Source organism: Xenopus laevis, chromosome 6L (genome assembly GCF_017654675.1).
Source record: "Xenopus laevis strain J_2021 chromosome 6L, Xenopus_laevis_v10.1, whole genome shotgun sequence".
NCBI classification, from domain to species: domain Eukaryota; kingdom Metazoa; phylum Chordata; class Amphibia; order Anura; family Pipidae; genus Xenopus; species Xenopus laevis.
In genome coordinates, this window is record NC_054381.1 from 115531445 (window position 1) to 115543676 (window position 12232).

At 36.2% G+C, this 12232-nt stretch overlaps 1 protein-coding gene across 1 annotated transcript in view; it reads right to left on the reverse strand.

Annotated features, from left to right (window-relative positions):
* Positions 1–12232, reverse strand: part of abhd3.L (abhydrolase domain containing 3 L homeolog) — a 32641-nt gene that overhangs the window by 18597 nt on the left and 1812 nt on the right. Inside the window, exons 3-5 of the mRNA XM_018267939.2 lie at positions 11191–11373; positions 7525–7570; positions 1997–2109 (exon numbers count right to left, since the gene is read on the reverse strand). Coding sequence (XP_018123428.1) covers positions 1997–2109; positions 7525–7570; positions 11191–11373 — 342 coding nt within the window. The remainder of the gene's footprint in view (positions 1–1996; positions 2110–7524; positions 7571–11190; positions 11374–12232) is intronic.

The following is a 12232-nucleotide window of genomic DNA, read 5'->3' on the forward strand; positions in this document are numbered from 1 at the left end:
TTCTAATACTGGTGCAATAAACCAGTTTAAATAATTTGCTTTAATCTTTCTACTGCAGATAGAATAATGAAATTAAAACTCTCGATTTTTACTAGGGGGTTACAGCACTCGGGCAAATTGGTGCAGCTTTAGCATATGAGACCTACTATCTAAGGTAGTTGCTTCTGCAGTTAGGCAGGTAGCACTATGCTGATTTGCACATTCTGAAGTGATAGTGTGTTTATCTTCCAAGAGAGTGTGGAATGGCTCTCGGTAGTTTATGGGAGTAATATTTTGTGCTTGATTGCTCAGGTTTTCCCTATTTATTCTCACAGTCATGATGCTGTATTATAATAGTATATATTTATTTGTTTATAATCCCTATTTAGTCAGTGGTTAACTGGTTAAAACATGCCATCATTAGTATGACTCTTCTGCAAACCCTATATCAACCTCCCTGTATTTCTCTTCCTGTGTTATTGTTTCTTGGATATCTAAGCTTTAGGTAGGGGAAGTAAGTATCAAAAGAAGTGGTGTAGAACATGAAAAGTACCAAAAACGAGTGGTGTAGAACAGGGAAGGTACCAAAACGAGTGGTGTACAACAGGGATAGTATCAATACAAGTGGTGTAAAACAGGGAAAGTATCAAAACAAGTGGTATAGAACAGGGAAGGTATAAAAACAAGTGGTGAAGAACAGGAAAAGTATCAAAACAAATGGTGTAGAACAGGAAAGGTATCAAAACAAGTGGTGTAGAACAGGGAAAGTATCAAAACAAGTGATGTAGAACAGGGAAGGTATTAAAACAAGTGGTTTAGAACAAGTAAAGTATCAAAACAAGTGGTGTAGAACAGGGAAAGTACCAAAACAAGTGGTGTAGAACAGGGACAGTATCAAAACAAGTGGTGTAGAACAGGGAAAGTATCAAAACGAGTGGTGTAGAACAGGGAGAGTATCAAAACAAGTGGTGTAGAACAGGGAAAGTATCAAAACAAGTGATGTAGAACAGGGAAAGTACCAAAACAAGTGGTGTAAACAGGTAAAGTACCAAAACGAGTGGTGTACAACAGGGAAGGTATCAAAACAAGTGGTGTAGAACAGGGTAAGTATCAAAAAAGAAAGCCAAAGACATTAAAGTGAAGCACATGCAATTTAAGTAAAGCAATGCATAAACCTTGAGCAATTCATGTTATTAAGCACTTGATAAGTACAAGATGTGTATTGTGAAAAACTGACTGGAAACAATGAGAAATGAGGCCTTACCTAAAACTACTGCTCATTGGTTGCTATGGGCAACTGCACGTTATTATTTGTATTATTATTATAGCTATAACGTATTCCTCAGCGCAGAGATACATAATAAGTAATCCAGTAGGAACAAACATCACATAGGCCCAGTTTTGGTCACAGAACTGATAGACAACAGTTTATGAACATCAGCCATATGTAAATGAGAGAATATGTCTTGGAAGCCAAAACACCACTGTTGTCTCCAGTTTGGAGTTAATGTTGTTAATGTGCAGAATGCAATGCATGTGGTCATGTATCTAAAGCTTTGCTGCTGGTCTGTAGCCAAGGAGACCAATTTTGCCAATTAGGTTCAATTAGGTTCTGTGTTGATCATATGGGTACAATGCCACAGGTAAGAATTCGATCATCAATTGACAAATACATTACCATAGGGTGGAATGCATAAAACTGTGATGCATGACAAACACTGATATAAGCGCTTACAGCTACAGAGACATAAAAACCTTACAGTCCTTAGCCCCTGCAAACCAAAAATATGTGTAATGCCTTTTTCATTAAGGGAGAGAAAATAAAGAGCAGATTTTTCCTAAACATAATTTCACTGTCCTTTTAACCAGATATTGCTGAATATTGACATTTTCTAGGACAAATTGTACAAACAAAACATTAAACATTAATGGAAGGTAATAAATAGATGTATTATAAGATATTAACGTTATCAGCACTATAGCTCTTTATTTTTAACCCAATGCTACTTGTCCTTACCCTCCCATTGAAACACCTGCAGCCATGAGTGGGGCTTCTGAGTACATGGTATGCACATGATGAATGACTGCCTCTAAGTCCTCTGTGTTTGCAGCACAGTACGTCCTTGGGGTCTGAAGAAAGAAATGTAGAGAAGGCAGATATGAGACTCAAATAATCTCAGAATATAGTTATCGTTCAATTAAATTTAGAAAGTAAATATTAAGGTGATAAACTTTTAATGAAATGCATCACAAATGTTTTAAAATTGGAATTTAAAACCCCCAAAAATGCTAAGACTGCATTTTTGAGAAACCTTGCAATATACAATCATTTACTACACAGTTTTACACTGCTAAAATCATGATTTTTCTACAGCAAGTTTAAACAGATCTGGTTAGTATTATTAGCAAAAGCAGAAACTTAATCCACTTAATTCTTCCTCCTGCTGTGTATTGGACCTACATCTAGAAAGGAATAAATCATGCTGCTATGACCAATTTCAAGGCAGTCATTTTGGTAGTAATGCAGATGATATGAGAGCTTCCTTAGATGAAAGTGGCAAACTTTGTAGTCTCTTTTTCAGCACTGAGGAAGTGACTGTTTCTCTGTACCTACCACTTATTCTGCCATTTCATCTCCTGCCAAATATTTACAATTGACCTTACTCCAATTATAACGCTGCAAAAACTCAAGGATCAGGTAAGTTAAAAAGGTTTACCAGCTGTCAAATTTCTTTATGCCAATATGAGTATAACCAGAGTTGGCAGTGTTTGCTGACTAGCATTACAAAAATCGACTGTCCAACAGGATTCATTTATAAAGACCAGAAGATATATAGAGAAGACATGTCTTGATTGATATATTGACTGCAGTAAATTAAGAATAGAAAGTAATTCTAAAATGAGTTACTAAAACCTTTTAACTGCAACAGCACATGCAAAAAAATAGCTCCTCTGACACAGCAATATTTTCGGCACAGAATTATGCATTGCTTGCACACTATATTAAGAAGTGCCGACCAAGCATTCTACATCTACAGTATGTTTTAGCGCTTTAACTTTTTTAACAATACTACTATTTTAGCAATGCTGAATGTTTTAAGCTAAAATAAAGAACCTCACCAACTCTGTCAACTGCCTCCCTCTATTTCTCTCTCCATATACAGTATATTTATATATTATTTTAGTGTCTAACAGCTAATCTCTCGTTCTTCTGTTTAATTGTCACCATGAGCGCCTCACTGTGATAATGTTTGCCCCTGAAACTCTTATTAGTGAATCAAGAAGCATTAAAAGTTCCACCACCACTTGCACTTTTTGAGTAGGTGTGGCTCATTTAGTAGCAGTGTAGTAACTAACAGTACCAGTAAGGAGTTAACTTTGAATGGCCAGGTGCATAAATAAAAAGGATGCACTGAATCAATTTTTTTTGGATTCAGCTGAGTGTCGAATCCGAACCCTAATTTGCCTATGCAGACTTGCAAAATCTTGGGAAAAAGTTGTGCAATAAAATAAACTGGCACCTGAGGAGAAGAGCAGGAACCTCAACTGGGATGGCATTGGATGTAATCCACTTAGACTTTGCAAAATCATTTGATACAGTACCACACAGAAGATTACTGGTTAAATTAAGGAATATTTGCATGGAACATAGAATTTCAACTTTGATAAAGAACTGGCTCAAGGGTAGATTTCAAAGAGTGGTGGTAAAAGGAACATTTTCTAATTGAACCAGTGTTGTTAGTGGAGAGCCGCAGGGCTCTGTACTTGGTCCTTTGCTTTTCAACTTGTTCAACCAATGACCTGATGGAGGGCATTGGAAGTACTGTTTATATTTTTGCTAATGATACTGGTTTTATGCAGGATGCTGCCACTTTGTAAAGTGATTTGACTAAATTGGAAAACTGCATTTCCTTCACTGCAGTATTACAGTTATTTTCATCCTGTGTTAGAATCTCGCTATTTCACTATTCAATTCTGGCTGGAATTCTTATGCTGGCCATACACCTGCAAATACAACCAGGCACTTTTACTGATTAACCATTTGGAATCAAGTAGATTCTGTTGGAATACGTTAGCAAATCAATTTGCCGGATTCCATTGGCATCTTTATGTCCATATGATATACAGTCACTTGAATGCAGAGCTTTATCTAAATGTTTTAAGACTTTTATACATCACATTTTCATTCCTCAGCTTTATTTGTAGTTGACAACCTGGCAATATCACTATTCATCTTGCCTGGGAATCTCAAGCAAGTGCAGTGTGCAAGGTGCACATTTCACACCCAATCCTAACTTAAATTAAAAATATGCCCAGCAGCTCTTTGCAGTTAACTAATGGAGTAAGAGTTTCAATATCCCTTTAATCCAGTCTTGCAATCTATTCTGTAGAGATTGAAAGCTACAAAAGGGTTAAACTACTTGTGAATTTGAGATTCCTACCATGGGAGCTTAACATACCAGTAAATGTAAAGCTGATTACACAAATATATTCTCACAATGGAAAAGTATTTCTTATTAATAAGGACTTTGTATGCCATTCTTCAGAACAGTTTCGTAGGCATTTCTAAAAGTACACAGAAGTGATTGTTCTCATGGGCAGTTTTTAGCTTGCATTTACAAAAAGAATGGGTATGAGAGTTGCATAAAATCTAGGGCTACTTTCCAACTACATGAATCTCTATTCATTTGGTCCTAGGCTATACAAACCTTTCTGTGGGAATCTCATTTTACAATTAACAGATTTTATTTTACAAATACACCTACTACATCCACAGCAATTAAAAAAAAATCAACATTTTGAACAATGTATCCATACAATTATGTCAGGTTAGTAACGTAGCTATGTTAATACTAATAAACATATAAAGGATGCTGCGTTACTTAGCAAGCAATACTCTGACATTTGCTAAAAACAAGCAAAGCAAACAAACAAAGGGTGATCAGCTGGCCATGATTCATATTTCAGTTGCTATAAATCTGTTAACGTAAAGGTCCACTCCTGGATTAACCTAGTGGATTTGGTAATACCTATGGTGAAACTCAAATATGAAGCTAGAGGTACGGCCCATAAATTTTACAAGGTATGGAGTCCTTGGTGGGAGTCGGGTCCTGGCCTACAACCTAACGAAGTCAATGATAATTCAGAAAATACACTCTGTATCTACAACATCCCGTAGAGATTTGTTAAAAGGAATATATGGATGTAATCTTACAGACTAAGCTCTGTTAAATTCAGTGACACATGTTAACCCAGCTGTTATGTTTATTGTTTTGTCTTGTTAAAAACAAAATAAAACTTAAAAAAAAGTAGCTATGCCTATACACTGCCAAAAAAACAAGCCCTATTTACTGACACATAAATCATATTCACTCTTTACACGTACAGTATTAATCAAATGTAACATGGAAAAAAAATCGTAAAAAGCCAAAATCAGTAGGACTTTTTCCCTTTAAAGGCATCTCCATCCCCACATAGTTAATTCCCATACAATATTTAAGGTTGTCAGACAGGAGCCTGAAGCAGCCTGAACACTGAAAGCAGCTTCTGGCATGTGACAATAAAGAAAGGATTGGAAGATTGTTTTCAGTAAGTGCATGTGTCTGGGCTAAATACAAACAAGACTCTAGGGAGATATTTGTTAAAAGCCTCATATATTTCAATCAATTGAGGTCTCAAGATCGCTTATCACTGAAAAAAAAAGGTTTTCTAATTGCTTATAGTTTACAGTGATACCCAGATATGGAAGAAACAGACGGGTTATGGTAAGTTGGCCTGAAAGAAGCTAAAAAGCCCCTGCTGTACATTAAATACAGTAAAATCTTCCCTGAAACAGAAGGTATTCTCATGCATCATACTGCACACATAGTACTAAAGATTTTAACCCCCCCTAAAGGATTTTTGGCAAACTAAAGGGGCATATTTATCATGCTGTGTAACAGCTTCGCCGTGTAAAAAGGAGTAACATTTTTTCTTAGAGTGACTACTGCCGGAAGCAGTGTAACATAACAGCGGCAAATCTGTCGTTTGCATGGTGTAAAATCACACCTTGATAAATTCACCGTTTAATTTACACACTTTTTAAACTTTTTTTGGCAAATTTAATTTTACACAGCAAAATAAATATGCCCCTAAGAGTAACTCAAACACACTTTGCAGTAAATGGCCAGTATTCCTCATCCCTGCTGTCGGCTTCAAAGTCATAACGTTATATTCAAATATATATATATATATATATATATATATATATATATATATATATATATATATATACAGTCCAAATGCTGGTGCACTCAAAACAAACGTTAATGCCTAGGTGCTGGTTATAGCAAAACATGTATAACGAAAAAATAACCGCACTCACAGGGCTTTATGAAGGTGCAAAATCAAAAATTGATGTTTATTTCGACGTTTCGGCTATTCACTTAAGCCATTCACTTCCTGATGACGGCTTAAGTGAATAGCCGAAACGTCGAAATAAACATCAATTTTTGATTTTGCACCTTCATAAAGCCCTGTGAGTGCGGTTCTTTTTTCGTTATATATATATATATATATATATATATATATATATATATATATATATATATATAACCCCTTATAATAAGAACACAGGTTACACATAACGCAATATAATTAACAAGAAACATTGGTAGTAGAATGGTTTGTAAGCCACACCTACTAATTAACCAACATCAGTGCCCAACCTATCAAATGATCTTCTGGTTCAATTGAAGCAAATCACACTAACAATGTTCCAACATCTAGTGCAGGGATCCCCAACTTTTGAATCTGTGAGCAACATTCAGAAGTAAAAGGAGTTGGGGAGCAACACAAGCATGAAAAATGTTCTTGGGGTGCCAAATAAAGGCTGTGATTGGCCATATAGTAGCCCCTATGTGGATTCTCAACCTAAATTAAGGCTCTGTTTGGCAGTACACCTGGTTTTTACACAACCAAACCTTGCTCCCAAGCCAGGAATTCAAAAATAATCACCTACTTTGAGGCCACTGGGAGCAACATCCAAGAGGTTGGAGAGCAACATGTTGCTCACGAGCTACTGGTTGGGGATCACTGATCTAGTGGAAGGCCTTCCCAGGAGAGTAGAGGCTGTTATAGCAGTAATGGAACTTATATTAGTATATATAAGAGACCTTGGACAGATACATTTACCATATATTGCAGAAGTGACAGGAGTAATAAAGTTCAGAATGAGGCAATCTTTAGGAAAAGTAGAGTTTGGGAAATAAGATCTATGCTCCCACATTATCAATGTTTTCTGATAAAAATTAACATGCAGTGTACACAGTCACAAAATAACTAATTAATTAAAAAATGGTCAATAAGCTGCCTTCTGGATCTTGATAAACTATAACTCTCTGCAGCTCCAAATAAAGACACATCCCTGCAGGATAGTCCTCCTTTCCACCTTTCTAAATCTAGAAATTATCCAATTTGCTTACTGCCAAATTAGACAAACTGTGAACAAGACATAACATGTGAATAGTAATAATATATGAATAGTATATGTTAATGTTTCCTTACCAAAAGGTCCTCTCCAGAAACCCCTCTATTGTTAAATACGACACACCTAAAATAAAACAAAAAATCATGCTGACACACATAGATAAGGCAGGTAAAGAATTTGTGGTCTAATACTCACGTAAGTCAGAACAGTGCAGTAAAATGCCATTCAGTTACATTTCTAAAAAGTTACATCTTTCTGCATGCACATATTCCTTCCTGTCCCTAATTATTTTTAAGACAGAGCTTATACACAGCCAAAGATATGGCAGCATAATGCACAAAATTAGCCACGAAGTTAGCCAGCAGGCAGTAGGAATCACTTAAAAATTAGAAAGTGGTTTCTAAGCCAAACTTGTGGGGAATGAAAAGGCTGGCATAATATAAAAGCAAATAATGGAAGAAATAGATTCCCTGAGCTTTCTAGTTAGTTCCAGGCAGCCTTACCAATCAGACACCTCCTATAGAATCTCACCACAAAGAGCAGTTCAAAAAGTGGCTAAAATCTTTGCAAAATACCAAACACTCTCATATGCACACACACACTTACTGAACCTAAAATCAAAATATGCAAGTTGTTAAAGTTATAGTTAAATGCTTTTTTAGAAAAATTTGCATTCTCCTAAGGACAATGAAAATTGGGTTTGTAGGCCTCTTGTGTGTTTTTGCCATATGTGGAACACATAGAAGAAGCAGAAATATTATTTAGTGTAATGGCATATTGATACATGGCAGTGGCAATCAAAATACCTGCTACTTAAGGTCAGTCATTGACATCACAAATTATACGACAAACCAGTACGCATTCTGCACTTTAAATGGGCACCAGTATATTTTAGGAGTATACTTAAGGGTGCAGAGAAAATTGAAGGGGGTGTTATTGCCTATTATATTACCTGACTATGCCCCCACTGAGCCATAGCCATAGTCATTAGGTCTATGCCACTTTAAAGGGAGCCTGTCACCCTAAGAAATAATTCCAAATTATTTTCTATTGTGGTTATCAAAACCAAAAGGAAAACAAGGGGAAAGGCTCATCACCTCATAAAATAAAAAACACTTTTTAGTAAACCATTAAAAAACAGGTGGCTGTAGTATGGTAGACGCCTAACAAGTTTCGGGAAAACTCCTGATTAAGGGGTGTTCCTGAAACATGTTAGGCGTCTACTACCTGTTTTTTAATGGTTTAATAAACAGCAGTAATCCTTTTATGAGATGATGTACCTTTCCCTTTTTCCTTTTTGTTTTGATAAACACAATAGAAAAGAATTTGGAATTATTTCTTAGGGTGACAGAATATGGTGGCATGACATTCAATGAAAAATATACACTGCAACTGTGCTGTAAGAGGCATTATGACTTCCCAGAGCAAAGCAGAAGCTGAGTGAGCAAGATACTGACAGCAAGCTCAATATTCCATTTTAACATGTTTGTGGTGGGGAGGATTATATGCTGTTACAAGCAGCCTGCAGACTGCCGATCCATAGAGACTAAACAAAGTACTGTATACAACATGAATATATATTCATTTTAATATATTTTATGATATTGTAAAATGCTGTTCTTCAGCATTCTGATGGGTTTCATTTCAACCAATGCAGTGTCATACACAAAGCCCTTATCTAAGACCCCATGACAAAATTCATGACAAAAATGCTGCAAACAGTAACACGCCAAGTTAACACAGAGGTAAAGACAGCTGGCAAGCAAGATATGCTTAAAATCTGTTCATAGTTGATGGCCACATTACTTAACTATATGAAAAAGTGAAAATTGTGAAAGCCTACAGTATGTTGCATCATGAAATTATACAATATATCGTTATAATACAAACAGCTACTAATAAAATATAATTCATTTTACACGGACCCAATACAAGGAAAGAGTCTATTGGAGGCACTACTTGCATAATCAGTTAACCCTGTGGATTATTTACAGCAGCTTAACAGCTGTAATAGCTGCATTCTATGGCAGGCAAGAGACTAAAATCTGAGGTTATATTTAATATAACCTTATATATACATATATAACAACCTTATGCAAATTTATATATAAAGCCTAAAGTAAAAGTAAGATGCACAACAACTGAATTTCTAGCAGCTCAAGGAAGGATAAAAACATTTACAAAAGTCTGTAGAACACAAACTGAGGCTTACTCCACTGCTTGCTATACCTCCCATTTGAGTGCCTTAAACAGCAAGTATATTGGGGAAAAAATTAAATTTACCGTTATTAAGAAATATGGTGGATTTAAGGGTGGTTGTTCAGAATTCATTTTAGTGCACAGATATTTTATTAAACAGATATTGTGATTTTGTTCTTAGATGCTGTATGCTTTGCCTGGTTATAGAGTCATTGGTTTTTCCTTCGCTTTTAAGACTGCAAATGCCTTATCTTCACAAACTTAAGGCTGATGGAACTTGGCCATATTCTCTTCCAACAGAGAAAAGCCTGAATATGGCTCTGCCACCTATCATTGACTTTAATGGAAACCACGTGTCACCTGACTATTACAGATATCATAGCTGGATTCAAGCATGGGTTTTTCTTGATTATCCCTCCACAAACAAATACCTCACCTAACTTCCCTGTTCCAATTGCTAGACGCTGAGAAGTTACAGTCAGGTGCTGCATGACTGATTTTCTCTCATTCTCAGGCCATCAACAGATATGACCCCAACAGACAACAGTCATGCTGTATATATGAATTACATTACCAAAATGTAAAGAGCCTTCTTAAAGGGATTCTGTCATGATTTTTATGTTGTAGTTTTTATTTGTAAATTACACTGTTTACACTGCAAATAATTCACTCTACCATGTAATTCCTCAACCTGCAAGAGTATTTTTTAGTTGTAATATTGATGTGTAGGCAGCTATCTCAGGTAATTTTGCCTGGTCATGTGCTTTCAGAAAGAACCAGCACTCTAGGATGGAACTGCTTTCTGACAGGCTGTTGTTTCTCCTACTCAATGTAACTGAAGGTGTCTCAGTGGGACCTGGATTTTACTATTGAGTGCTGTTCTTATATCTACCAGGCAGCTGTTATCTTGTGTTAGGGAGCTGCTATCTGGTTACCCTCCCATTGTTCTGTTGTTAGGTTGATGGGGGGAGAAGGGAGGGGGTGATATCACTCCAACTTGCAGTACAGCAGTAATGAGTGACTGAAGTTTATTAGAGCATGATTCACATGACTGGGGCAGCTGGGAAACTAACAATATGTCTAGCCCCATGTCAGATTTCAAAATTAAATATAAAAAAATCTGTTTGCTCTTTTGAGAAACGGATTTCAGTACTATTAACTGATGCATTTTGAAAAAAATACATGACAGTACCCCTTTAATAATGAATACACTTTTATTATTAACTTCATTCCCTGTCTTAGCGGTAATAACAACCTAAGACCAATATCACATTCACACAACGATGCACATACTCACTACAGTCAGTCAATTAACATTCATGTATGATACTGGAGTGAAACTGGAAACCAGCTCTCCTGGAAAAAAACCCACTCAAAGACATGGAGAACATTCATATTTATTGGAGATAGTGCCCAGGTAGGAAAGAAAGACAACAGAGTGTCAATACCACTGCTAGCCACTAAACCACTGATAATTATTATCAACAACTATGAGAACTAATGTGATAAAAACTAAAGTTATAAATAACTGTACTTTACACTACCTGTATCCAAGAGCCTCGCTGTGCTTGATCATGTGGAGGATATATGATTCTCTGCTTGTTCCTGTGAGTCCAGGCAGTAAAAGGATTGTAGGTCTGCTGCTAGCATCAGGGTAAAGTGTATTATTATCGTTATTAAACCAATCCAGAGAAATCTGCCCTCCATCTGCTGTTTTAATAAGCTCACTACAAGACACAATAGACAGATGGAAAGAAAGCATATTAATTTGTATGATGCAAATAAAACATTAAAGTTATAAAGAAGCTAAATTTTGTGTATCACTTCAAATACATGAAAAGGCTGACCTTTCAATATATAGTCAGCCTTATGAGCAAAGTATGAGAAAACAATTTTTAAAAATGATTTTCTTTTTCTCTTTAATAATAAAACAGTACTTTGTACTTGATCCCAACTAAGATATAATTAATCCTTGTTGAAGGCAAAACAATCCTATTGGGTCTATTTAATGTTTAAATTATAAGTAGACTTAAATTATGGAAATCTAAAGACCCTCTATCTGGAAAACTTCAGGTACCAAGCTCTCTGGATAATAGGTCCCATACCTTTACTGACATTACACTGGAGGGGCCTAAAAAGTTAGGCATCCTCCACTGGATTAAATTGTATATCCCACGGCCGATGCTCCTTTTCAGGAAAATAAAAAAACACAAAAGATTTGCTGCAACAACATCTTACAGCATTCCCAGGCATCCCTGACTTAAACTTGTACATGCACAGTAGAGTTTGAAATTCCATTTTTACACACATGCAAGTTTTAATTCAACCAATTGCTCCCAGAAGCATTTTGCAGACCATAGTCATTGCCACTGCCCTCCCTGCCTTTCCCAGCCCCAATACTGATGTCACAAAATTGTTGAGGTGCTTACTTATACTCACTCTCACCCCACTAGTCCAGTAAGTTCAGAGACAGGCAGGTTGGGCTTGGGTATATAAACAAACTGAGAGTTTAGGGGAAAGGCATGGAATGTCTACAGCTGGAAAAGTCAAGAGTCTGCAGTGCTAAAATAAACAAAACATTACACT